We start from the raw sequence: 25,149 nt of genomic DNA, 5'->3' as shown, positions 1-25,149 counted from the left end.
TGAGATTTAGATAGGGGTGTAAGTTTGGCCCTGTCAGCCCAAGCCCGAACAGGGCGCCTGGCTGGATTTTTTAACCTTGAGGGCAGTTTAGGGTTGAAAGATTCAGGCCATGGATCAGGGTCGAGTTAGGCTAGGGTTGAGGCCTCAGGCTAAGCCTAGCCCGGCCCTGCCCGGCCTTGTGTTAGGTTATGTTTTACAATTTATTGATTACATTTTGCAAATTTTGTTCAGTAAATAATTATCTATTAGTTTACCAAAAAAATTGGTTAATTATCTATTGAATGAAAATATTTACAATTTTAAGATTGGGTTAAGTTTTTTAAACCAAAGAAAAGTCTAATAGCCAATTGAGTATGAAACAAACCAATACCCAATCACATGTGTCTCATTTTTTAATGCATAGGATGATGTAAATGACAAAAAAGAGTAGGGCAAGTCCAGGCCAACCAGGCCCTAGCTAGCAAAAATCAGTGTCAATTAGGGCCAACCTAACCCTTTGCAAAAATTAAGGTCAATCAGGGCCAAATCGGCCTAGCCTAACCCGATCAGGATCAATCAGGGTCGGGCTGGGCTGGCCTGAGTTGAGATATCTCAGCCTGACCTAGGGCTGGATTGAGCTAAGAGGACTCAGGGTTGGGCTAGGGTTTTAAAAAAACCTGATCTAACCCAGCCCTGTTTCACCTCTAGATTTAGAAGATCATCCAGCCCTGTTTCACCTCTAGATTTAGAAGATCATATAGTCAGAATTTGGGAAAGCCCAAAGACGAAAAAATGAGGGTAATCGAGTTACCTCCATTTTGGAAAAAGAATCAGGTCAAACGGAGTTAAGATAAGAAAGTTATTAGAAATTTAGTGGGTACTAGTACATCGAACCTGCACCGATCAATAGGTTCCAGCAGCCTGACAGTCAAAACTGGACGAGCATCCAGTCAACCGAATCATGACGGTCGGACCTTTAGTCGACCAATAAGAGACTGTCAGAGTTACTTAAATGAGTCAGTGGCCTAACGGTCGACCAAAAAATTGTGACAATCGACCGTCAGGATGTGAACATGACCATTTAAGTTTGGATTTGGCTTATTTTGGGTTATTACAAAATTAGAAAAAGAGAGATTTGAGTCTAGAGGTTTGTCCTATGGTTGAGGAGAACACACTTTGGGTTGAAGAATACCTAAAACGAGTTCAAAGAGAGATTTCGGTTAAAAAAGGTAAGTCCTAGGTTCCTTTTTTATTCCTTTGAGTGTTTTATATTGATTTGATCTGTTAGAAAATTCCCTAATGGCATTGTTAAGGCTTTAAAGTGATTTATTTTGAAAGGGGATAAAATCCCATAGTATATTGAGGACAAAGATAATAAAAATCTATTTTAAGGTTTAGGTTTTCCATGTTTGACTACTAGTTCGACTTAGGGATTAATTGATGGTGCCTAGATGCCCAAGTAAGCTTGTGGAGACAAGTTTAGTTAAGTGTGGATGGTGGGGGACCTTACACACTATTCCAAGAGTATAAAAGAAAAGCTTGATGTTAATGAAATGACAAGTAAGGATCCATTTTGATCGAAGAGTAACAGAGGAGTACCAGATACACTGTTTGAGGACAGTAGACAAAACACATAGCACAGACATAGACAGGTGAGGGGTATTCTATCATATCCTTGTGTGTTTTCCGATAAATAGTATGTTTGTTATTCCTCTAAGATTATGTTTTTACTAAAAGAAATGCTATTTTATGGATATGAGAAATAATAAGCTAAGTACTAATAGAACAGTAGAGGACAGTAAAGAACAGAAAAGTAATGAAATTGAAGGTTTCATCAATGTCTACTTCAACAAAAGAAATGAAAGGGGTAATGGGATCCCTCAATGTCCATCCCACTAGTATGAGGGATAATAATGGATTCCATCAATATCCCAGTTATTCCTACAGTTGAGTTAGGCAATGGTGGACTGGAAGTGGAGGTTAGCAAAGAAAAGCAAAGTACAACAAAGCAAAGCACAAACCTATAACTACAAAACCTTTCCAGTAAGGGTATAGGTATTGGTTGAGATATACAGAGATTAGAACATGATCCTCCTCGAAGTTACGATGTTCAAAAGTAGGGGCATGATCATGTACCACCAGATATAGGTGTATATTATGAAACCAGTCCTTCCCGGGGTTGCGATGCCCGAAATAAGGAGCAGTATTGACTCTTACACGTACACAAAGTTGGATCCTCGCTGATCCCCAAAGATAGGTATATATTCTGAGACCAGCCATTTTGGGGTTACGATGCTGAGAACAAGGAGCAATATTGACTCTTATATATACACTGAGTTGGATCCCACTGATCTGTAAAGTAACAGAGTATTATATCCTCACCATTATAGAGCTCAATGGTAGTTCACAGGAAGAACCAACCAAAGTAAACCACAACAAAAGAATAATAGATAACTAGATTAAGTAAGCAGCAAAAAGAGAATAACAGATAAAGTCACCATAAGAGAATAACAGATCAACAGATATAGTAAGTCATAGATGAAGAGTAACAGATAAACAACGATTTCATTGTTTAAGAGTATCATGCATGCCAGTTAAAGTATGATCAGTTATAGTATGTCAAATTTACAGATTATAGTTACAACATGTTTATAGCATGAGTTTTTATTTTCATGAGTATTATATGAGTTGTGTTCTTCTCACTGAGCTAGTTAGCTCACCCCAGTTATGATTGATTTTACAGAGCACACTGATGTGGAGTGTCAGTGTGCTGATTGCACAAGGAGAGCCAAGGGAAGGACATCAAACCCTTTGAGTAGATGGCCAGAGATAGAGATCAGAGATGTTTTTTTATGTTTATACACATTTTGAGGTGTATATCCTAGAAATGACAATATTTTGATATAAATGCATAGATACAAATTTCAAAGACGTAATAGATGATTGATTTTTACAGTATGAGATGGATAATGGCAGCATTTACAGGTGTATATAGAAATATTTACCATTATTCCGCTGCGAGATTCAGATGTCTTTGATATTATCTGATGCATGTTTATAGTTTCTACATTTAGAAGTAACAAAAATGAAAAACAAACCATTATTTCACCCAAACCTTTTAACCCAGATTTAGGGGTGCTACATAGTCAAGGTGTTGAATCTAATGGAAGTTGTAACGATTCATGTTTTCTACTTTTGGCCACAGAAATTCTTTGATGATTTGTTGTAATTTATACTCTTCTATGTTAATCTTTGATCATACTAAATCAAAATAATTGTTATTGATCTTGAATATTAGATATCTCATTGGCAGGATTCATATAATGATGGGTTACAACTCATATTTGCGATTTATTGTTGTTTTTTTTTATCAATGAACAAGTTAAAGCTTTTTTTACGCAACAATAATCTAAGTACATTAACATGAAAACAAACCAATGATTATCACCAGTCATTCCTTTAAAACAACAAACTAAATAGAGGGTTTTCATACCTCTATCTAACTAGTCACGGAGAATAGCCCTATGAGCCATATGACTAAACTATTGAGGTGCAAATATACACTTTCATCTTTAATAAATCTAATAGTAAAGTTCAATGTGCTGATAAAGTACCATGTTGCTTCTGAAAAACGAACTCACCCATAAAATTTCTTAGCTACCTGCCAATAGCACTGACAGATTGAGCATGTAAAAGACTACATCAACCTCTTATATATAAGTTATGGACTATCATCTGAAGAATATAATAGCTATGATTTCAAAGTTTCAAGGATAGGTTTTCCTTCATTGAAGGTGAAGAGGGAACTTCTTTATCCAACCATTTCAGTGATTGGATGGGACTCCTGGAATAGTAAAAATCATATTGTCATCAATAGGGAAGAGTAATTATGAGATCACAATGGTGGTTGAAGAAATTCTGTGGTGAAGAAAAAAAATTTCCCCAATTCTCAATCTAATGTGCTTTAAACTAAGGATCCAAATTTATCATAGGCCGACCTGAGTCTTAACCACTAATTAAGAAAGAGGTCAAGGGCTAAGTAAAGCAAGAGAAGCTTCAGAGGGGTGGGATATGTAATGTTTGTACATCCTCTCAATTATCTATACATTCTCTTTGTAGTTCAAAATTCTTAATATCTTTTATTGGGGAAAAGATCGTTGCCCGACCGTGCCCCCTACACCTAGACACATGGCCACGTGAAAAGACCACCCTGCCCCTTGTATGGATGCCCATGCATGCACTTGCATTGGTTCAAGGACCACATGACTTGGCAACAAACCTCTGCCCTTTTTTATTTTGTCATATGTCGAATTCTATTCGGGCTGAAACTTGAGATGTGGGAAGGTGAGCTCGGGATATACTTTTTTTTTTTTTTGTACACCAATTATCATCCTCATCCAACTCATCATGTGGCAGTAAATATATACAAACCAAGTAACTTTATATGATAAACCTTTAATAAATAATTTTAGAAGTTTTCTTATTGGTCTAGTTGTCAATCTTATCAGCGTACACACACAAGATTTATTCTTCGGTTCAATATGGAAATCCATCGGTATGGTAAGCCTTCAATTTTGGTCTAAGGTATAATGTGGGTATATTCATGTATCTCTCGTCAGAGATTTTCTATCTATGATGGGTTAGGGGGCTTAAGGTTATAAATAAGACAGATCTCTACCCTAATAGTAACACTGCAAAACAGAGGTACCATCACTCTTGCAATCGAGGCTGCGTAGGGTAGAAGTTATAGTTTCATCGATCTCGGCTTATCGAAATTCGTGGTATTCATCTCCATGGCTTCAGGTACGCGTGTATTTAATTTATTGTGTTTGTTTTATGTTTCTTAATCCATGTCATGATCCTGGATGTTAGATTTTACAACTAAAGATGAAAGTCTTCATTAGATCGTGTTTTAAACATGTCTATCTAAGAAAACTAGTCCATAAATAAATGGGAGATGGTTCTCTAAGCAGACAGAGTGGGGAAAAGCACAGTTTGTCAATAGGGGCCGAGAGAGAGAGAGAGAGAGAGAGAGAGATTTTCCCAAAATATATACATTATAAATTTAAGGGAAAAAGTATGTGTTATGTATGTCTCGAATTCTTGGACCTGTTTCGAAGAATGACCCATGCTTCGACATTTTTTGGTGGCGACTCGAATGGAACTTTTTTTCTGAGATCTGTGATGGTGGCGAAGGGCCTGGAGCCCAACATTGATCTCGTTGGAGGTGCGGGGGTGAAGCCCTCACGGTACGGTTCGACCCAACCAGACTTGATCCGATGGAGGAGTATTTATATTCTTTACCCACTTTGATGTAAAGTGAGTGAGAAAAGGGGTTTTTCAATTTAGGGTTTCTGGGAGAGAGTAGCAACGCCGGTTTGGGTGTTATTGAGGGATCTCCATTGTAACCATTCTCCGATTTCCATAGTGAAACAGCTTCACCTTCGCCCATGGATGTAGCACACCATACTGGTGTGTGAACCACGTTAAATCTCTGTGTCGTCTTACTCTAGGGTTTTTTTTTTCGTGTTTTGATTGGTGTTTGTTCTATAATATGCTACCTGGTCGTGTGGCCCCTAAGCCTTGACACAAGAGTTGACACAAGAGCGCGTGAAATTCTCCACCCCTTTTGAAATTTAAAAAAAACTCTGTAAATATTGATGCCCCTGTGTACAATCTTATTGGCCCCCACACTGATGCAGATCCTACATGACCAAACAGCAATATGTTGCCCAAAATTTAAATGGAAAACTCAAGCATAGGTGGTTGGGGCTACAAGATGATGACTTCAAAGAAAGAAATCAATAGCTTTATCAAAAAAAGAAAAAAGAAATCAATGGTCAACCAATCGGTCATGAATGAGATTTACTCTTAACCAATTTTAATATAAAAAAGTAGAATTGGTGTGGGAAACGCTCTAATTCTTCCCATCTTCGTCGAACCTCCCACGCAAGTGTCTCTTCGTGTTGTGCTGTTATTATTTTTCCATCTACTTACTTTGTTAGATGTGCTTCTATTCGGTGTTCTGCTACTATTTTAGTTGGGATAAGTTTTATTTGATTTTGAGTTAAGGTGTACAGTGAGTGCCCAAAGGTGTGATGATTTGAACTTAAAATTCTGGTTGCATGTCAATTAGTAAGTCCACACCGTTTAAGGACCGGTAAAAGTTAAATGGCTCATTAGCCCGTTTTAGGCCCGGTTAACCCGAATAAGGCTGCCCCGATTAAAGACCGAACACCGACCGACCGAAATAAAATCGTACCATACCCACCCAAAGCAAACCCAAATGCCTAAATGGTCGAACACGGTGCAGCCTAACCAAAGGCTTTACAGCATGTCACCCCGTAAAATGCATTTTACGGCAAACCCATAAAGCCCAGAAAAATCATGCAAAACCCAAAACTCTACAACTCCAAAAAAGAAATCTTCTTTTCTGATCGATCTCTTTGTGTGTTTTCAATGGCAAAATTAGTATCTCTATCTGGACAAATGAAGGGGTTGAAAGACCAAGATATAGAGGTAGCTCAGTATCTTGTTCAGCTCAGTGGAGAAGAATACAATAAAGAAAATGATAGCACCAACAGCAACAACTATGATAGCAAGACCCAAAAAAAGAGTGAGGAGGAGGAGAAAGACCACAACGATGCATTTTCAAGTTCATCAACCAACAAAGAAAAGATGATTGGTAAAGATATCGTGATTTTCCAGCGAAAGAAAAGGCGGTATCGATCCATTGCTTCCATTTACAGAAAGACGAAGCCTTTGGAAGTCACCCATCCCAAGAAGACTAGATCATTAAGATGTTTAAAGAGAAAACCCAATCTTGATTTTGGGTTTTGATATATATGGTCATTGGCAAAATCCAATTCAGTTTTGCTTTTTAAGTGTTTTGGCAACATCAAAAGGATTCTCTCCAATTCAATGGTAACTATCAAGGAAAAAACAAATGGAAACAAAGAAATTCAAGGTTGGAAACGAGACATGATAGTATCCATCTCAGCGGGAAATCTTGTGTGGACCCTTTTGAGTAAGCTTTTGTTTGGTGCTTCCATCTACCACATATGGATGGAAAGGAACTTGAAAGACTTCTAAGACCAGATCTCCTCATCAAATCATTAAAACCGTTATCTTTGATGTTTGAGGTAAGCTGGACATTTCAGTCGAATTTTGTTCGAATAATCCCCGTAATCATCACATCATACATTCTTGGAATCTCTACATTTGTCTTCTTTTTGGAAAGTCCCACACTATATGACTCTGTAGCTTTTTATATTTCTTGTCGCTTGTTTACAGTTTTTGACCTTTTTTGATGTGCCCGTTTTAATATTTGTATATTTCTTAGGCCTTAAGGGTTCCTTAATATGGATCTTCTTGAACAAAAAAAAATAAGAGAATTATCCTATACCAAGTGCATGGATTCTTTCATTTTTTATCATTTATGATTAAATCTTTCTATGCTCAAATCATAACAATATCAAGTCTTTGTTGTGGGAGTTTTCACCCCTATAAACTTCATCACTTTTCTTCTCCTCCTACAATCTGTCAATACTCTTTGTACATGATTATAGGGTCTGAAAGTACAAATTTAAAACAATATTAAATATGTTCTTGATGATAGTTTGTCATGCTTGCCTCAACAAATTTATTGTACCTTTACCAGACATATGACCCTTTAATTTTATTGGGTTTTAAGTTATTGTTGCAGCTGCATATTTAGATTGTGGCTTCCAACATTATAAATGCAAGTTCTTTTTAATGATTTGATGTAGTAAGAGTTTTTCAAAGATGAATTGTGACTACAATATTGTCAAAGGGATCAAGGAAAAATAGTCCAAAAATTGGTTCATTAGGCCATGCTTAAGGGAGTAAAATGTTACTTCTTAGTTTTTTCAAAAGAATGTTCAAATCCCATATATCTAGTAAAGAAGAGTATTTGGATTAAGCCACGATTTATTAAAGTTTCAAGGTACATGGAGTAGAATGGATACAAGACCTCAACTTCATGTATACCAAGCAGAATGGGTCTTAGTTATTAGTTTTAATGTAGAGAAGATTTTTGAAGAATTTCTAGATCGATTGGACTAGCATAAGTCCACTCGATCAGGCTGCCAGTCCAACCGATCATGTCGACAATACTAATTTGCAAGCGCAGCTTTCGAGAGCCATTACTTTGAGTCAGGTGGAATTACGAGAGTGATTGATGATACTTTTTAAAAACGGTAGCCAGTGCTCTACAGGCTGTCCAATAATTTATTGGACCACAATCGGGTTAATTTTGTATGTTTAAGGGGTGTATTGAGCCTCTGATGTTTTGCGCACGATGTGGGGATAATATTTTCCTATTTTATTTTCCTATCTTATTTCGTTTACTGTTTTATTCCAGTTTCCTTTCCTTGTAATCCAACCTTTCTTATATAAAGGTCGATTTTGACGAAATAAAGGCATCTTGAAGTTTATGACTCAATTTAGTTTTTTTGCTCTTCTTCCTCATTGGAATTAGGGTTTTCGTTACCTTGTAAATTTAAGGATCGTGAGCACTAGAACAAGATCTAGCCCCCAATACTTCTTATTGTGTCAAATTTTGTTTCATTTAAACTTAAAATGACAAATGTTTGTTTCAGTATCAACAAAGAAACATATATATTAGTGAAACATTTCATTTTTCACTAATTTTAGTCAATTTCGACAACTTTAACCATTGCAATCTGTTTTGGTTGATATGAGGACAAATCCTCAATTTACAATAATAGCTTAGACTTTTTGGCTTTGATCTATTTGCTTTTGCCAAACTAAAAATGAAAGCCTAATTAACTTAAGGCTAAGATGCCGTTTTTCCTTAGCTCATTGCTACGGGTTGGGCAATAACCCAATAATTTTGAATATATAAACATACGTAATTTTTTTTAGATAAGTAGAAAAGTACGTAATGTATTCAAGAAATAATACTTTAATCAATTTAAAACTATCATTATTCTCTTATCTATAGTTTTTCAAAATCTATCCATATTATTGATATTTTTCATTAAAATTATTGAAGTATCAAAATATTTCATCTTGGGTTCAAAATGGAAATAATGTTCAAAAACCAAAACAAAATTACAAATAAGGCATGTAACTTCATTTGGGTTTGCATTGGCCCAAGGCCCTACCCTCAGTCTTGGTTTGAGTTTTGTTCAACTTGGATGGAATGTGATACTCTCAAGAACATTCATTTAGATGTGAGTTGAGGTGACATTTAAATTTTTATCTTACCAAAAAGAACATTTAACTTTTATTAGAGAGAGAGAGAGAGAGAGAGAGAGCTCTCAAAGTTTACTTGGGTCCTAGAAACGATATATTTTTGGTACTTCAATAAGTTTAATGAAAAATATCAATAATATGGATAGATTACGAAAAACAATGAGAGAGAGAGAGAGAGAGAGCTCAAAAGTTTACCTGGTTCCTAGAAACGATATTATTTTTCTTCTTTTGTTTGGGTGAAATGGTATACGTTATTGTGATAAATGTTCATATAATGGTATCGATACATTAAACAAATTTTTTTTAAAAATTTTTTCAATAAGAAGAATTTTTTTTTTTTTTTATTAATGTCTTTATCAATGTGAAGTTGTCAGATTGTGGGTGAACCAATTTCCCACAATTATGAGTTGAATCGAGTTTTCCTTCACCCATGTACAGTTAGCGCCTTGGGATGGGCATTGGGAGGGGTGGGGAATCCTAGGATGGTGGGTGAACCCTCTTCCACAGTTGGCACGGAAAACTTTCCCCTTATGTGTTTGTTTTTCTTAATTTTTTCGGTCACTACATTGATAAAAAAAACCAAACCAGAAAAGGTCAATTTTTAGCATGTCCAACCATAAGGTAAGACCACTTTATGGTTGGTGATTGCTTAATCATTCACTTCTTTACCCTAGATCTCGGCTCAAGGTCAACGCTATCACATTCCTGATGTGGTGTGGAAAGGAATTCGGTCTTGTAATACAATGCCTAAGATTAAATTTTTTTTTTGGAGAGCTTGTTTAGATGGTTTGGTCACGACGGATGGCCTTGCTTGTAGACGCATCCCTATCGACCCTCACTGTGACCGGTATGGAGGTATTAAAACGGCGTACCATATCCTCCTCGATTGCCAGTTTGCACAAGCGGACTAGTTCGCCTCTTGTTTCACTTTCATCACTCCAGAGAACCCCCAACTCTTTAAAATGATTCAAACTTGGATGACACTGTTTCCATTAGATAGACACTCATCTCTGGAGATTTCAGACCTTGCATCTTGTATCTGTTGGTGTTTATGGAAGGCTCGCAATGATCTTCTCTTCAGGGGTAAGAATTGGTCTCCAATCAAAGTGGGTAGGTAAGCCAAAATAGTTTTTTTTAGAATTCATCTTAGCAACAAAGCAAACTAGGGAGGAACATGACTTTCAGGCATGGAAGAAAACTCGACAGAAACTTGTCAAAACCACCAAGTTAACTTGGGTTCGTAGGTTTTCGAGATGAGTTGAAGGGGGATTTAATAAAATCCCTGGATTCGAACGAGTGTTGATGGTTTCGACCATATTTTGGTGGTTTCGACACATATGCCCATCGAAACTAGGGGAAACTAGGCTCGAAACTAGGACAAACAGTTATTTATGCCAGAAACCAGGACAGACACTTAGTTATGGGTAATATCATTTAAGTAATTTACTTAAAATATTATTCATTAATAAGCAAATACCCCCTATTTGAATCCAATAAAAATAGTTAAAAAATAAATTCCAAAAGAAAACAAGTCAACCCCCCAGTTCAAGAACAAAAACTGGATTTTCGACGATAGGTGCATTTTTCAACTTTCTAAAGCTGGGGTTTTTCTCAAATCTAAAAACTCTATAAATCTTAATATGGTAAAACATTACTAAAAACAAAAAATGAGGTAAAATATTCATTTGTTTTGATGTCCAAAAAAATTATTTTCATTTAGAACGATTTTGACAGTATTTGTGCACACCAAATTAAGTTTGACCGGCACATAACTCCTTCAATATAAATGAGATTTAAGCAATCTTGGACTTGTTGGAAAGCTATCAAAACAAAGCTTTCTAACAAATCCAAGATTGCTTAAATCTCATTTATATTGAAGGAGTTATGTTTCGATCAAACCTTATTCGATACCATGTCCAAGAACAATATACAGTATCAAACTTAGATCAAAATCAAAAGTTATATTTTTAGTGTTCTATAACGAAACTAATGCATGGATTGGGTTTAAAATGTCAAAAATAGGCAACACAACAAGAATCAGGGCAAAAAAACAACTGCTGGGCCTCGAAACCAAGGTTCGAGTTAGCCTGAAAAAAGTACTAGGTTTCGACCGAGATATGGTCAAAATCGAGATGACTCAGTTTCTGGCTAGTCGAAACCCAAGTTTTAGAACCTTGCTTTCAGTGACATCATTTAACCTCAGAGGTGTTCGCTCGGCATCAATGTTGGTCCTCTCCTCCTCCTGATTGCCACAAGTTAAACTCGGATGCCTCTCTTGCTGGAGACAAAGGGGGTTGTAGATATGTGTTGCGAGACTCGAACATAAGATCCACTGTAGCGGTTTCTAAACTAGCCCACTTCAGCTCTATCATTCAAGGATTGGCTCTAGTGCACATATTGCAAAGTATTTCGAAAGCAGTTGATGATGTTTTAGTGGAGTCAACAATTTGGAGTTGGTGCACTGCCTAACAGTATTGAAGTCTCCTTCACTGGACATCATTAATATTGCCCAAGATATTTTTCATCTCTCTTCTCTTCTCCACCCTTACTCTTTCCATCATGTTTCTAGGGAGATTAACAGCGTGACTGACTCCTTGACTCATAGGACAGTGTCCGTTGCATGCAAAACTCTAAAAACTAGACGTACCTTATTTACACTACGTCTCCTCATAGGTATCTTAAGGTGAGGGGTATGTGAGCAAGCGGGATAGAGGAGCGCACAAATGAGGTGCGGCGAAAAGGTTTGGTGCATAGGAGGACATCAAGGTCATTTCATGAGAGAGAGAAGTGCTAACACACCATTTACAAAGGAGGACAATGAAGTCATTGTAGATGTTTTGTTCGCCGTTCCCTATGCTGCTTGCTAGAAAACAGCCAATCCACGCCTCCTTAGTTCTTAAAACCCTCACTGCCGTTGGTCTTTTCCGTCGCCGTGGTCGTTATTTGGGAAGATCTCTCTGTATTCTTTATCTGTTCCTTTAATTCTCTCTTTCGGATCTCTGTATCACTGAGTTTCTGAGGTAACTATCGGTGGTGGGTATTCTTTCACCTCGTTGATTGTTGATCCCTACATCCAATTCTCTATTATTTATTGAATTGAAACGTGTAAATGTGTTTGCGCCTTGGCTCGTACGAGTAACATTGGCAGCTGGAAAATGGAGCCTGAGGTCGTAGATTCAAACATTCTGTTGCCTCATTATCTGAGTTTCAAGAAGGTACAAATGTCGGAGAAATACCCAAAAGGGCAAGCAAGAGGCAGGCATTGGAAGCATTTGAAGCAGATACTTCAAGCTGAAAATTACCTAACTTATCCTTCTATTGAACCCAACTGTGAGTGCAAGTCTTTCCCTTTTTTTTTGGGTAGGGGGGGGGGGGGGTTGATGGTGGGGTTGGGTTTCCTCTTTTGGGGGTCCTCCTGATTTTTCTGCTTTACTATGACTTGTATTCCAGCTTCCTTCTTGTTCTATATTTTGGCTTAACAATTATATGTGATAGAACAATCTTCGTACTGCAGTTTTAGCCTTTATGTGTTAACAACATTCATACCAATAATGAATAATCTAATGAACTATGGCCATAGTAAAAAACGCTTATATTGGTCAATGAAATTGTGTTGGGAATTCTTGGTTAAACCTTGAGGAACTTCTATTGGGGTATTCTGAACCTCAATTCATTTGGTTGGAAAAATGAAATTCTGATTCGTTTCTAAATTGCTGTCATGGACAAAGGCTGTGCACATCGTTCTCTTAGATTCTCTCTTAATGCAATCCTAAATTGCTAGGAGACCAACTAGGAGCCAGTACAGCAGGATCTAATATGAACTGGTAATCCGATTAGGGCAAAATATGATTTTAGGTCAAAATTAAAATTAGGGTTAGGGTTAGGGTTTGAGGTGTTGGTTATGCTAGGCAAGTGTAGGGGAGTCTATCACTGAAGGTCCTGAGATGGTTTGATGAGCGGAAGTGTGTAAACTAGGATGGTAGCAGGTTAGGGTTTCGGGTTTTCAGAAAGTGTAAAGTGAGGGGATCTAGGGTTTAGAGTGGGTATATGGGGAAAGCCTTTGGGTCGAGTTTTCCTCTAGGGCAGAGGGTTATTCGATCCAAATTTGGGGCAAAATGACCGGCTGGTTTGTTCTGCGGGAAAATCAGGGTTTTGGGTTTTAGTATGGTGATGGAGGATCTAGGGTTTGGTTGGATGAAAGGGTACAAAAGTGTGGATGGAGTGTAGGGACTATGCTGGAGGTGTTGTGGTTTACGTTTGGTTTATTTCTGATGGAGGAATAGGTCTGGACAGAACTAAGAGTGTGGAGAAAGTAAAAAACAAAAGGGGGATGTTAGGGTTGGGGCTGTGAAGGATCAGGAGAAGAAATATGGGGTTGGGGATGTCGCAAACTTACTTGCTGTTGCAGAGAATAATTGGCAGCAGCTTGTACTGGCTGTAGCATGAATGAAAATCGAAGCTTGGACTGAAAACTTGAAGGAGAGATTGAACGAACCACCTGGGCTTCACACCGCAAGGTATCGATTAGATCGCACACCAATCCTTCACGGTGGAAGATAAGCAGCGGCAGCTTGCAAGTGCAATTTTAAATTCAAAAGTGGAGAATGAAGAGCTCCATGGTTTCTATTGCTTAAATAATGGCCTAAGAGCCTTACACCTATTCAGCCAAGGAGTATGAATACCCCTAGCCTACTCAACTAGTCCACATCCCTCTCTAAATCGTGAGAGTGTGGAGTGGACCCAAAAAAAGAAAAAATTACATAAAATAAAAGTGGTGACTTAAGTCGCTTAAGTCAGGTTGGGCAAGTATGGTACTACTACTACTACTACTCTACTACTACTTGGGCAGCAGCTTCTTGTTCCTCTTCTTCTTGCGGAAGTGCTTAAGCTCTGCATCATCACTCCACCTGACACTCTCTATTCTCCTTAACATGTCGGCCCCTGTTGATGAACAGCGCTCCTTCCTGTGCCCCCTGTTGATGAACAGCACCCCGTCCCGTGCCCCCCTTTCTGGGCATGGGGATTCCATCGCATGCAGCTGGCGTGTGATCTCCTCCCCTTCTGTTATTTGTAGTTTTTGAAGGTTCATTTCTTATTTTGTTTTAATAGATTGTTTTCAAGATCACCCAGTTACAGTTTTAGACTAGTTGTTGAATTGAGGTAGAGAAAGCAAATCTTAAGAAAGGGTTTTTTGGTCCTGTACTGCCAGTTAGGTTTTAACAACATTTTTGATGTGCAAATCCATTCTACCAAACTTTTTTCCTAGGGGAAGTGATGTAGATTGGAGCATGAAAAGGACCACAGGAAAAAAATAAAGTTACTGTTTCACGTGAACTGTACCTCGTGAGACGTGACATTGTTCACATAACATTGTTCATGTGAACAGTGATTTGAGGGCTGATATGAACTGCTGGCTTAGAGGAGTTGATTTTTGGTGTTATTTTTATTATTAGACACTTATTTAGTTTCCTATTTGAGTTGTAATACTAATTGAGAATCCTAGTTCTGTAAGGAATCCTAATTAGAGTCTAGTTTCTATTTTATAGGTTTTATTAATTAGTTTCTTACTTAGAGTGGGATGGGTTGTTTTATTATAAGTTATAAATACATGTATGTGGCTGAACAGAAAATAGATAGAGGTTGAAGAGAAAGGAGCTATTGATGAAGCTGTGAGATACCGTGGGTGAGAGGATGATGGGCTGAGATAAACTGGCTGAGATAGCTGATCCTATCCCCCCCCCCCTTCTATATCCCTTTTTTCATATCCTTTATGTTCTTCTTCATATGTAAAAGAAAATAGCAATAAAAAAAGAGTTTCAGCTATTCAGTTTGTTCCTTTTATTGTATTGATCCTGCTGCAATCGATCTCCCACTGGTTTCCCTGGTTTGAGGTCGACTTTGGATTAGGAAGAAATGGAAGACAACGGAGAAACCGTCGAATGTACAATACAAACGGAGTTTCAGATATTTGACTTCATTGCTGGAAACATTAGATTGCAGTATAAGTTATCACTGACCAATTGACAGCAAGGACCCAGCCTTTTTTCACTTTAAAACTATCTAACTGAAATGAAAAGTACACTTCTACAATATTTCATCAGATATTATATCCGAGCAAGGAATTGAGTTTCAAAATTTGAGAAGTCACTGTTAATCAGAAGGAAAAAAAATGAAAGAAAGAAATCACCAAATGAATTTAGACTTCATTCCCATTAAAAATCTAATTCAATATGTTTAAGTTGCGGAACTCCCTGGTCATAAAAGAGGGAAATTAGGATTCTCTCTTAATATTATTGTCTACTGAAAGAAACCTGACACCACTATCAGTAATGCTACGGAGGTACTCTGACATTTCAATAAGGTGGTCCCCCTATGATTTGTAGTAGGAACGGTTTGTTATGCCTGAGTCAGGCAGTGACGTGACTTTGTCATGGATATGTTGTTTTCTTAATGATCAGCTCATGTTGCAGACAAAGTATCCTAATCTAAAATGCTGAAATTTCCATGCCAGCTGTATTTGTAAGTTCTAACATGTGTATTTTTGTATATATTTTTCATCTATACTCAACTGAACTCGAACTTGACTAAACTCTGCCTTATCCCAACTAAATGGGGTCGGCTACATGGATCCTTACCCTCCAATCAGCTCTATTCAAAGCCATACTTGATACAAGGCCTAAGCTATTCATGTCTTTCCTCATCACTTCTCCCATAGTCATTTTAGGTCTGCCCCTGTCTCTTTTAGTTCCTTCAATCTAAATCAAATCACTCCTCCATACTGGAGCATTTAAAGGCCTCTGTTGTACATGGCCATGCCATCTCAAACGACTTTCTCGTGGCTTATCATGTAACGGAGTTACATTCAGATCAGCTCTAATTTGTTCATTCCTTATTTTATCCTTCCTAGTTTTGCTACACATCCATCTTAGTTACACTGAGTTTATCTATATGATGTTTTTTAACTACCCAACATCCTGCGCCATACATCACAGCCGGTCATATGACTGTCCTATAAAATTTGCATTAAAGTTTTAAAGGAATACTTCTATCACACAATACTCCAGGCGCACCTCTCCACTTCATCCATCTTATTTTAATTCTGTGTAACATCATCCTCTTTTCTCCTTCTTTATTTATCGTTCAGCCTAGATACCTATAATAATCACTTAGCGGAATCTTCCTTTCATCAATTGTCACCACTTCATTTTCCGTCCTAGTTTAACTTAAGTTACACACCATGTATGCCGTTTTCATTCTAATAATCTTAAAACCTTTTGATTCCAAGGTTGATCTCAGTAATTCCAACTTGACATTAAACCTGCTTTTGTTTCATTACCTAGTGTACGAGGCTCCCGCCACTGAGGGGTCTGGGGAAGTTCATAATGTACGTAGCCTTACCCCACTTCGCGGAGTGTCTGTTTTCCAACTCGAACCTGCGACCACTAAGTTACAATGTTGCAATCTTACCGTTGTCCCGAGGTCCGCCCTCTATATACCAAAACAATATCATCAACAAAAAACATACACAAGGGACCTGATCTTGAATGTTTCTGGTTAATTCATCTATACTAAGCGCAAACAAATAAGGGCTAGAAGTTGAACCTTGATGTAACCCAATTGTAATTGGGAATTCACTACCTTGATCCCCACAGTTTTTTTAATCATATTTTTCATTTATGATTAAAAGAAAAACATATCTGATAAATTTACTTACAAAGAATATACAATTGGTAAACTGGGGAAAGAAGCGTATATATGATAACTTCCTATTCCCATCATGCATGTGTGAGCATACAACTGGAAATGGTAAAGTCCATGTTAAGTAGTTATTTTTCACTGCTTTAAGATTTGTGAAATCTCTTGTACTTAAACATCTTTGGTGATGTGCACTTGAGAATTCGGGCTCAATTATTTGTTGGTGAAGTACACCATCCACCATGTAGTCAAGATTCATGAGTTACAAGTATCATATTGCGAGTTCCGAAGTCATTCAGTATTGTCATCTGCAATGAACCTGTAGTCTGAAGCTAAGTTTTTTACAGATGCACACATTTCGATCCTAACTGTTAAGTCACAAGTAATTCTGTATTGTAGTGAAAAATAACTTTGAGCTATGAAACCTTCTGTATGTTTGCCTGTATGTCCTTGCATACACTGATGCAATGACATGGCATTCTTAAAGTAAAACAGATCATTGTTTGTGCTTCGTTTTCATTTAGAGACTTAAGTGTGAGTGACAGGAGGATTTTAATGATGAGTAAACTTGATGGTGGTGATGTTTGATATAAATCGTGTAAAAGAGATTTTGGTCCACCTTTCTCTAACCATCAAAAAGAGAATATAGTGAACTCAAATAGAGAATGCAAGGACTTTTAGCTACTGGTTGATACTTATGAGAGTTTGTGGTCCTCCTTCCAATGCTTTTCATGTTAAGCCATAAGATTTCACTCAATAATCTAACAGGCAATACAATAGTGCAAGCATTTAGATGCTGTATGAGTACTAGTTTAGAAGAGATTCCTTCCAACCATATAACAGTGTTCATGAAGGATTTCATTACTTACCATGTATGAAAAATTATAAGCAAAGGTTTTGATTGTTTATTTTGTAGGAGAGCAATTTGAAGGTGTCTTTGTGGGTTTATAGTTTGGATTGACGAATGTATTTATTCTGTTTCTGGGATTATGTTAGCTCTGATATGGTGACAACATTTCTTGTCTGAATGAAAAGTAGTTCTTCATCAATATCTATGTCTACTGAATCATTACTCAATTTCTTATTCAAACAAGAAAAAAAAAAAGATGGCTTTTGTCTCATCAGGAAACTTTCAGTGTTATAGAAATCATTCTTTACTCATTCAAGTTGTAGAAAGCATTATTTACTTAATCGAGTTGCAGAAAGCATTCTTTACTTAATGGACTGGATTGTTTTATGATGTTTGAGAATCAACTTCAAGGCAGCCTAGAGATTCAGATTTGATTGATTTTCTGGTCTTTACTTTCAGATGTTAATATTGAGTCACCTCCCTCTATGTATCCATCAAAGAAATTCTGTGATATAACAGGATTTGAGGTATGTGTGTTTTCCTTTTGGTGATTTTGATGACTATGCAAACTTGTTTCATTCTCTCTCTCTCTCTCTCTTTCAAATTAAACTATGGGTCCCATCACCCCTAATGTCTATATCAATAATATGGTCTCTTCTTAAATACTTTTTGTGGTTTAGTCCGACATGGACCATGGACTTATCTTTAACAATCGTGTGTGGTAATAGAAAGACAGTTTTTCTCCCCCTCCAACACCCACCTCATCATCAAGCTCAATTTCAGAACTAATTGTTTTGTCAAAGGAAACAGAAATATAAGTCATAGTCCTTTCGAGTTTTGACATTTTTAAGTTATCAACATGGCCTTATTTGCTTTTTGTTGGGGCAGGAGGTGGAGAAAGGGAAGGGATAAGGAGATACTTACCTAGTAAAAATATTAGCTCTGTTAATTGATTGCAGTTTCTCATCCCTTAGCTTATGTGTAAAGAGTACCATAACCTATATCTATTATCTTATCAGTTTCATTGGTGATATGTGAAGCATATTGAAACCTTTAAAATAGGTCATCATGAGCCCTCCCTTCTTTGCCCTTGCTAACAAGTTTGACCTGAAAAGAATCTTCATACTCTGACTAGCTGCGATTTAGATGAAGCACCATTCAATTCCACCAATCCAATGATTGAAAAATAGCTTGCCAATTAGTGTGGACTGGGGAGGCACATTTAAAAATCTTAACCACCAATTTTGTTTTTTATGATGTTTATTTTTTTTTTATTTTTACTTTTTTTAGGGGGGGTGGAATAGGGAGGGGGGAAGGTACTAGCCAGGAGACTCGAGCTCGAGACCTCCTGGTGAGCATGGGCATGAAGCGCACCGCAGCTCACCAACTGCACTAGGCAGATGTTGGTTTTATTATGTTTACTGTTACTTTGCAATTATCTTCGGAAAAAATTCCTCCTTTTCTTTCAAAATCCCCAAACGACAGGTGGGTGCACTTCCCATGCACTAATCATCTTGTCCTTGTATCCGATGCACAACCATTAAACTGCTAAATGACTATACGTTTTATGGTAACAAATTTGATGCCAAATAAAGCAAAGGTTGACTACAAGTCTCTAGCAAATTATCTGAGTCATTTTACTTTTTTATTGAAGAAGAGGGTCACTCTACCAAATTTTTTACTAGTAAATGATGCATACCTTCAGAAACTCAGATTAACCAGTATCACAGTGATGTGACAAACAACCAGAATTCAAGAACAATTAATAGTAATAGATCAACAACTCAGATGAATGTGAAATTCTTATATGAAGTTGATAAAATAGCTAATCCAGATAAGTCACCTATAGGGCTTATTTTATTGGAAATAAGCATTGGGCTGGGTTATGTATGGGTAGAAGCAATGTGTTTTCATTGTGATGGGCCTAAAATATGGGTAGAAGGTAGCATACGGGATTTGGCTTAGTTAGTTAGTTCTTTTTTATTTTAAGTTGTTTAATAAGGCTTTGAATTCCCTCACCATGCGTGAGAAGGTTTCCTTTTATTATTATGCTTCTTTTTTTTTTTTTCTTTTGGGGAGGGGGATTGAATATTATGCTTCTTATTTATGGTGCTTGGCAATAGGATTTTACTTTCCTATTCAGATTAGGAATGTGCTTTAGTTTTTATAAATAGCTTGTACTGCTAAGACTCCAGACGATTTGCTGAATAGAAGTTTAATTCTCTGCAATAAAGTATTGTGCGATTCAGTAAGAGGATGAGAGATCCTTGGAAGGCTGTGGGGTTATGTTCCTTGTTTTGGTGGGAAGCCATAGTTATCATTCTTCTTTCTTATTTTCAGTTTTTCCTACAATTAATTACTGTTATCATCTGTTGTTTGTGTGCTTCCTGAAATCTGATTTAATTTGAGATTGAGAGGGATTTTCATCTCCTTTTATTACTGTTTATATGTTGTTCATACTGGGAATTAAATTGCAGCAAGAACCCTTTTAAATAGACCTAACGGATACCCGTTTTTGACCTTCTTTTGTCAGAAACGAGATTCCTTATAGAGAGGAATCTGATTATCAGATTCCTCCCTTCTTTTGGGGTTTCGAAGGACCTTCCAAGAGTACTCTTCAACCAGAGAATTAGGTTGATCAGAACCTTTGATTTGGAGATATCTGAAATCCTCCTGAATCTGTCCTGTTCTCTGTTTCAGACCTGAAGTTCCTTTATTTACTTTGAATCTAACCATTGAACCTGAGTCAAATAATAGCAATAGATCAACAACTCATGTGAATGTGAATTTCTGATATGAAGTTTGATAAAATAACAAGGAACAACTCTTCAAAAGATGGGCTCGATCCAATGGTTGGATCTCAAGAATCAACAATGATACATAATTAGTAACTTAAGATCCTAAAAACTAGGAACTCAGATATCTCATCAAATAATGAACTGATAGAGATAAGATTCTGGTCAACAACAGTTCTTAGATTAAGCATAGGCAAGATGATACCAAAATATAAAGCAGATCCGATGGTTAGATTAGGAGTTGTGAATTTATCTTGAATATTGATGGAGAAGGAATAATTGAATAGAGCTGATTGGAGAGCAAGGATCCTTGTAGCCGACCCCATTTAGTTGGGATAAAGCTATGTTGTTGTTGTTATATTGATGGAGAAGGAATAATGAAGAAGAAGATGTGATTAAGCACCCCACCTAGTCTCAACTAGAATCCCAACAATACAACACTGCATCTCACAACAAATCTGAATAAAGAAAAGGCTCAAGCCAAAATCCCATTAATCAAATATGTATACAAGGCTGGACCCGTACAAACTTATATAGAAGACTCAAAAACATATACTCAAACACTAAAAAGGAAAGGCCTAAACCGATACTTAACCAATAAGATGAACATAAACTGGGTAGGAAACTAAAATAGTGAAGAAAACTGACTCAAACAGGACTAGACTTAAAGAATCTTAATCCAGCCTAATTAAAACACTTAATAGTAATTAAAATAAAAAATAAAGACATTTAACTAATTTCGTAGGCCTAGCTTCTACCCATATTATAGGTCCATTACAATAAAAACACATTGGATCAAAGGCCCAACGCATACATAATCCAACCCAAAGATTATTTCATTAGAGGGAGAATGTTCTCTGTGCCGCAGCGCAGCCTGTGCAGGGGGGGCAGGGTGGTCATTGCGTCCACCCCCATGTGCCTGGGCGCAGGCTGCGCTGCGGCACAGAGAACAGCGCCCCTTCATTAAAATAAGCCCAATTGTGTTTTATCTACGTCAATACCCTTCTTGAACCTATTGCAAATCATTATTGAAAGAAACTGCAATCTTTCATGCCATTACCTGAGTTTACAAAAATACTTCTTTTTCCTCCTTTATTGTGTGCAGGCACCGTATGTTGACCCAAGGACAAATCTCCGTTATGCAAATGTGGATGTCTTCAAGAGAATAAGATCACTACCCAATGAGTATGTTCAAAGGTACCTGGCTCTCAGAAATGCTGCAGTTGTCCTGAGGTAGATTGAGGGCATGAGAAATTTGGAGTTAGCTGAATTTATCTTTTGAGGGAATCACTAGGGAGATCTGATGTTTGGTTATTTTGCAATGACGGCTATGAATCACCTGATGTCCCTTTGCTGTAAAGTAATACTGAACTATGTAATATGAAATAAAAGCTTGAATGACTAAGAGATTAACTGGATGATAAATTTACACATCTGATAGTGTTGAAGTTCTTGTTCCAAATGCTTTGACAATTGCAGGCTTTCGTGCACATGAGTCACAGTTTTAACCTGCCACCATTACACCATTCATTGACTGACTCGAGGTGATGGTTTCATTCAACTTCTATACCAAAACAGCGACTTGGAGATACTGTCAAGTAAACTCAACTTTGCTATAGAACTAGGAGTTGGAGACTAATGGCTTGCAATTGCATTAATTTAACTTCCAGTCTGGTTATCTTCTTCATAAAACTACTATCCTGAAGTTGTCAGCTTTTGGTTTCTGAACTCTCGTGGGCTTCTGGTCTGTGCCAAAGATCTGGTTTTGTAAAACTGTTTTGGCTATTATCTGCTCTAGTACCTCATCCCTACCCCTCTCCTACCCGCCCCCCCCCACCCACCCAAAATAAAAACCTCTTCCCCTAAGGCTGTGTTTATTTCAACAGAAAACCTAAAGAATTAAAAAACCAACTTTTAGTTATAAAAATGTACCCAGTTTTTATTCACGGTCGTACCTTTCAACCATTGGATGAGGGAGGGGGGCAGAAGTGTAATAATATATTCCTTCTCTTACCATTCAACAGTTGATGCTCGATGATATGACTGTGTACGTATATGACCATGCATAAAACCTTTTGCCACAAAGGTTATGACATATTTCTTTGCCATTTGTTTATTTGATGTACTGTATATAAGTGGTGAATTTTTTTGAGGAAAAGAATCCAGCCATATGATGGGTTTGGTGTTCACTGTGGCCCTTAGTTGTATCATTGACCAAGAGTGTAGAAAAAGCACTGCTGGATCACTTGCAGATGCCAACGTAAATAGATCAAACAATGTCTTGACATCAGGAGATCTCAAAATCTTTTTTTACACTGTTTATATTTCAAGAGAAAAAAGATCTCCATGCAGGCAATGTGGGGATTCCTCTTCTCACATGGCCACACCTTAGTTATGGATCTCGCATTGACACTCTCTCTCCTTAGACAATTTGTGAACTTCCTACTGAAAGAAACCATTTCTCCCACTAGGAGAATTTTGCATGCGTCCTTGAATTTAAGAGTTTAAGAAGCCTCGGGCTGTGTTTCATCTCTGTATTTGTTATTCTGCCTAGAAAGCATGAATCAAAAGGCCATTTTTTTAGAGAGAGAGAGAGAGACTCCCAGTGTTGAAACTCCATAGGGTCGTGACCACAATGGTAGGAGAATCGAAGGAAAATGCGATCTCCGACTCTTCTACTTTGGGGGGGGGGGTGGTTTAAATAAAACGTGAAAATGATTCTATTTGGTCCTCCTATTTCAAAGCAAAATATTGACGAAGAAATCACTTCTTTATTGCTACATGCCCTACTAATGGTGTTAACACTTTGAAAAGGTCTTTGATCTGTGGGATATTTTCCATGATAACATCATATGGTTGGTGGGTGAAGGACTAAGGGAATATAAAATTATTTGCTGGACAAATGGACAAATGATGGCCCTTTTATTAAGTGACTTGACAATAGCGATTATATTGATTTGTCTCTACAAGTGAAGGATGTCATTATCAATAATGGATCTTGGATTCTTGGAACAGTGAGTTGTTGCAACAACACAGTATTCCAAACAGCCTACTAGTTTTGTTGAATTCAATGAGTATCCCTATTTCTATTGAAAATTATAAAATTATCTTGATGCTCTCCTTATCTGGTGATTTTTCTATTAAGTCTACTTGAGAAAGTGTTAGAATGAGATCAACAAAGATAGATTGGGATAAATGGGTTTGGGATTCCTCAGTTCCCCTTAAGATATCTTTCTCTGTTTGGAAGCTATTAATAGACAGGAATCCAATTGACAATGCTATTCAATTTTGGGGAGTAAATCTTGCATCGCAGTGCAATTGTTGTGCAAATCACAAGATAGAGGACATCCATCATATTTTCATTACCAGCGTTCTTGATGAGAAGGTATAGATTTTTATTTTTACACATTCGGTATTCTTTTTCACAACTCGCAATCAATTTTTCAGAGAGTTTGGTCCTTACACTACTTAGCATATTCAAAGCACAACCAATTGGACTTTGTTTTGGAATCGTTCTTAACTTTATTCTTTGAGAAATATGGAGGGAACGCAATTTCAGATGGCTAGAGGGAAATGCAAATCCCTCAAGCCGGGTGATTAAAAAGGTTTTGAAATGGTTGTCCATTATCCTGATGCCTAATAATCTCTTACGAGGTTTAAATGAACAAGATTTGCAGCTGCTATCTTGTTTGAAGATTCCAATTGCCAAAGTAAAACAAAAGAAGATAGTCTCTCATTAAATGGATACCTATTATGACTAATTCGTCACGCTACATATAGATGGGGCAAGTAAAGCCATAAAGGTAATCCTAGTCCAGGTGGAGGAGGAGGAGGTTTGAGAGATAGAAATGGCTCGGTTAACTTCATCTTTGCTCACTACTATGATTCTTGTACCAATAATGTGGCTGAACTAAGGGCAATTCTAGATGGTATTAATATTGTATTTCTTTGGACATTACCAAGTTTGCTATTATTTCAAATTCTAAACATACTGTTTCAGTCCATTTCTACCTCAAAATATTCATTGGAGGGCTTGGTATTGGTGGACTTCTTTGAACAAGCTGTTGCAAAATATTTTGATTTTTTTTCATCATTCAATGTGTGAAGCTAACAGAGTGGCAAATGCTTGTGCTAACCTTGATATTAGGGATCAAACTAATGTTTGTTACATTGAAGTCAGCTTTTTTCCAGACTCTATTAAGCATGCAATATGAGATAACAAGTTAAGAGTTCCTTCTTTTAGGTTTAACTAATTATATGTGAGGCTGGTGTATAAAGCTTCCTTTTATTTATCTTTTCTTAGGAGAGTATTTGGTTTATTTTCCAGGTACGGTTTTTGTTTTAATGTTTAGGCTGGGTGAGGGTAAGGCAGGCTACGTCCCCCCCCCCCCCCCCCCTCAGCGTCCTTTTATTTATCTTTTCTTAGGAGAGTATTTGGTTTATTTTCCAGGTACGGTTTTTGTTTTAATGTTTAGGCTGGGTGAGGGTAAGGCAGGCTACGTCCCCCACCCCCCCCCCCCCAGCCCGGCTCACCTCCTCGTATGAGGTTGCTCCTTGGGAGCTGGCCTCCACTCAAATGGAATCCACTAG

General features: G+C 37.3%; 1 protein-coding gene across 6 annotated transcripts; it reads left to right on the top strand.

Moving 5' to 3' along the window:
* The first annotated feature begins 2,333 nt into the window (after nucleotides 1-2,333).
* On the top strand, nucleotides 2,334-22,004 carry LOC122661047 (INO80 complex subunit C). Of its 6 annotated transcripts, XM_043856354.1 has the most exons (5): nucleotides 6,986-6,990; nucleotides 9,203-9,207; nucleotides 12,368-12,549; nucleotides 18,224-18,291; nucleotides 21,665-22,004. In XM_043856354.1, the coding sequence occupies exons 3-5, from the start codon at nucleotides 12,375-12,377 to the stop codon at nucleotides 21,794-21,796; spliced, it is 375 nt and encodes a 124-aa protein (XP_043712289.1). In that variant the 5' UTR covers nucleotides 6,986-6,990; nucleotides 9,203-9,207; nucleotides 12,368-12,374; the 3' UTR covers nucleotides 21,797-22,004. The 6 variants fall into 6 exon arrangements, with proteins under 6 accessions (XP_043712290.1, XP_043712289.1, XP_043712284.1 ...); XM_043856355.1 differs by lacking the exons at nucleotides 6,986-6,990; nucleotides 9,203-9,207 and adding an exon at nucleotides 2,334-2,338 and having other exon boundaries at nucleotides 12,356-12,549; XM_043856349.1 differs by lacking the exons at nucleotides 6,986-6,990; nucleotides 9,203-9,207 and adding an exon at nucleotides 12,122-12,252.
* The last annotated feature ends 3,145 nt before the right edge of the window (nucleotides 22,005-25,149 follow it).

Source organism: Telopea speciosissima, chromosome 5, assembly GCF_018873765.1.
Source record: "Telopea speciosissima isolate NSW1024214 ecotype Mountain lineage chromosome 5, Tspe_v1, whole genome shotgun sequence".
Taxonomy (NCBI): Eukaryota; Viridiplantae; Streptophyta; class Magnoliopsida; order Proteales; family Proteaceae; genus Telopea; species Telopea speciosissima.
Note: the sequence above shows the minus strand (reverse complement) of the source record. Positions and strands in the feature narration are given on the sequence as shown.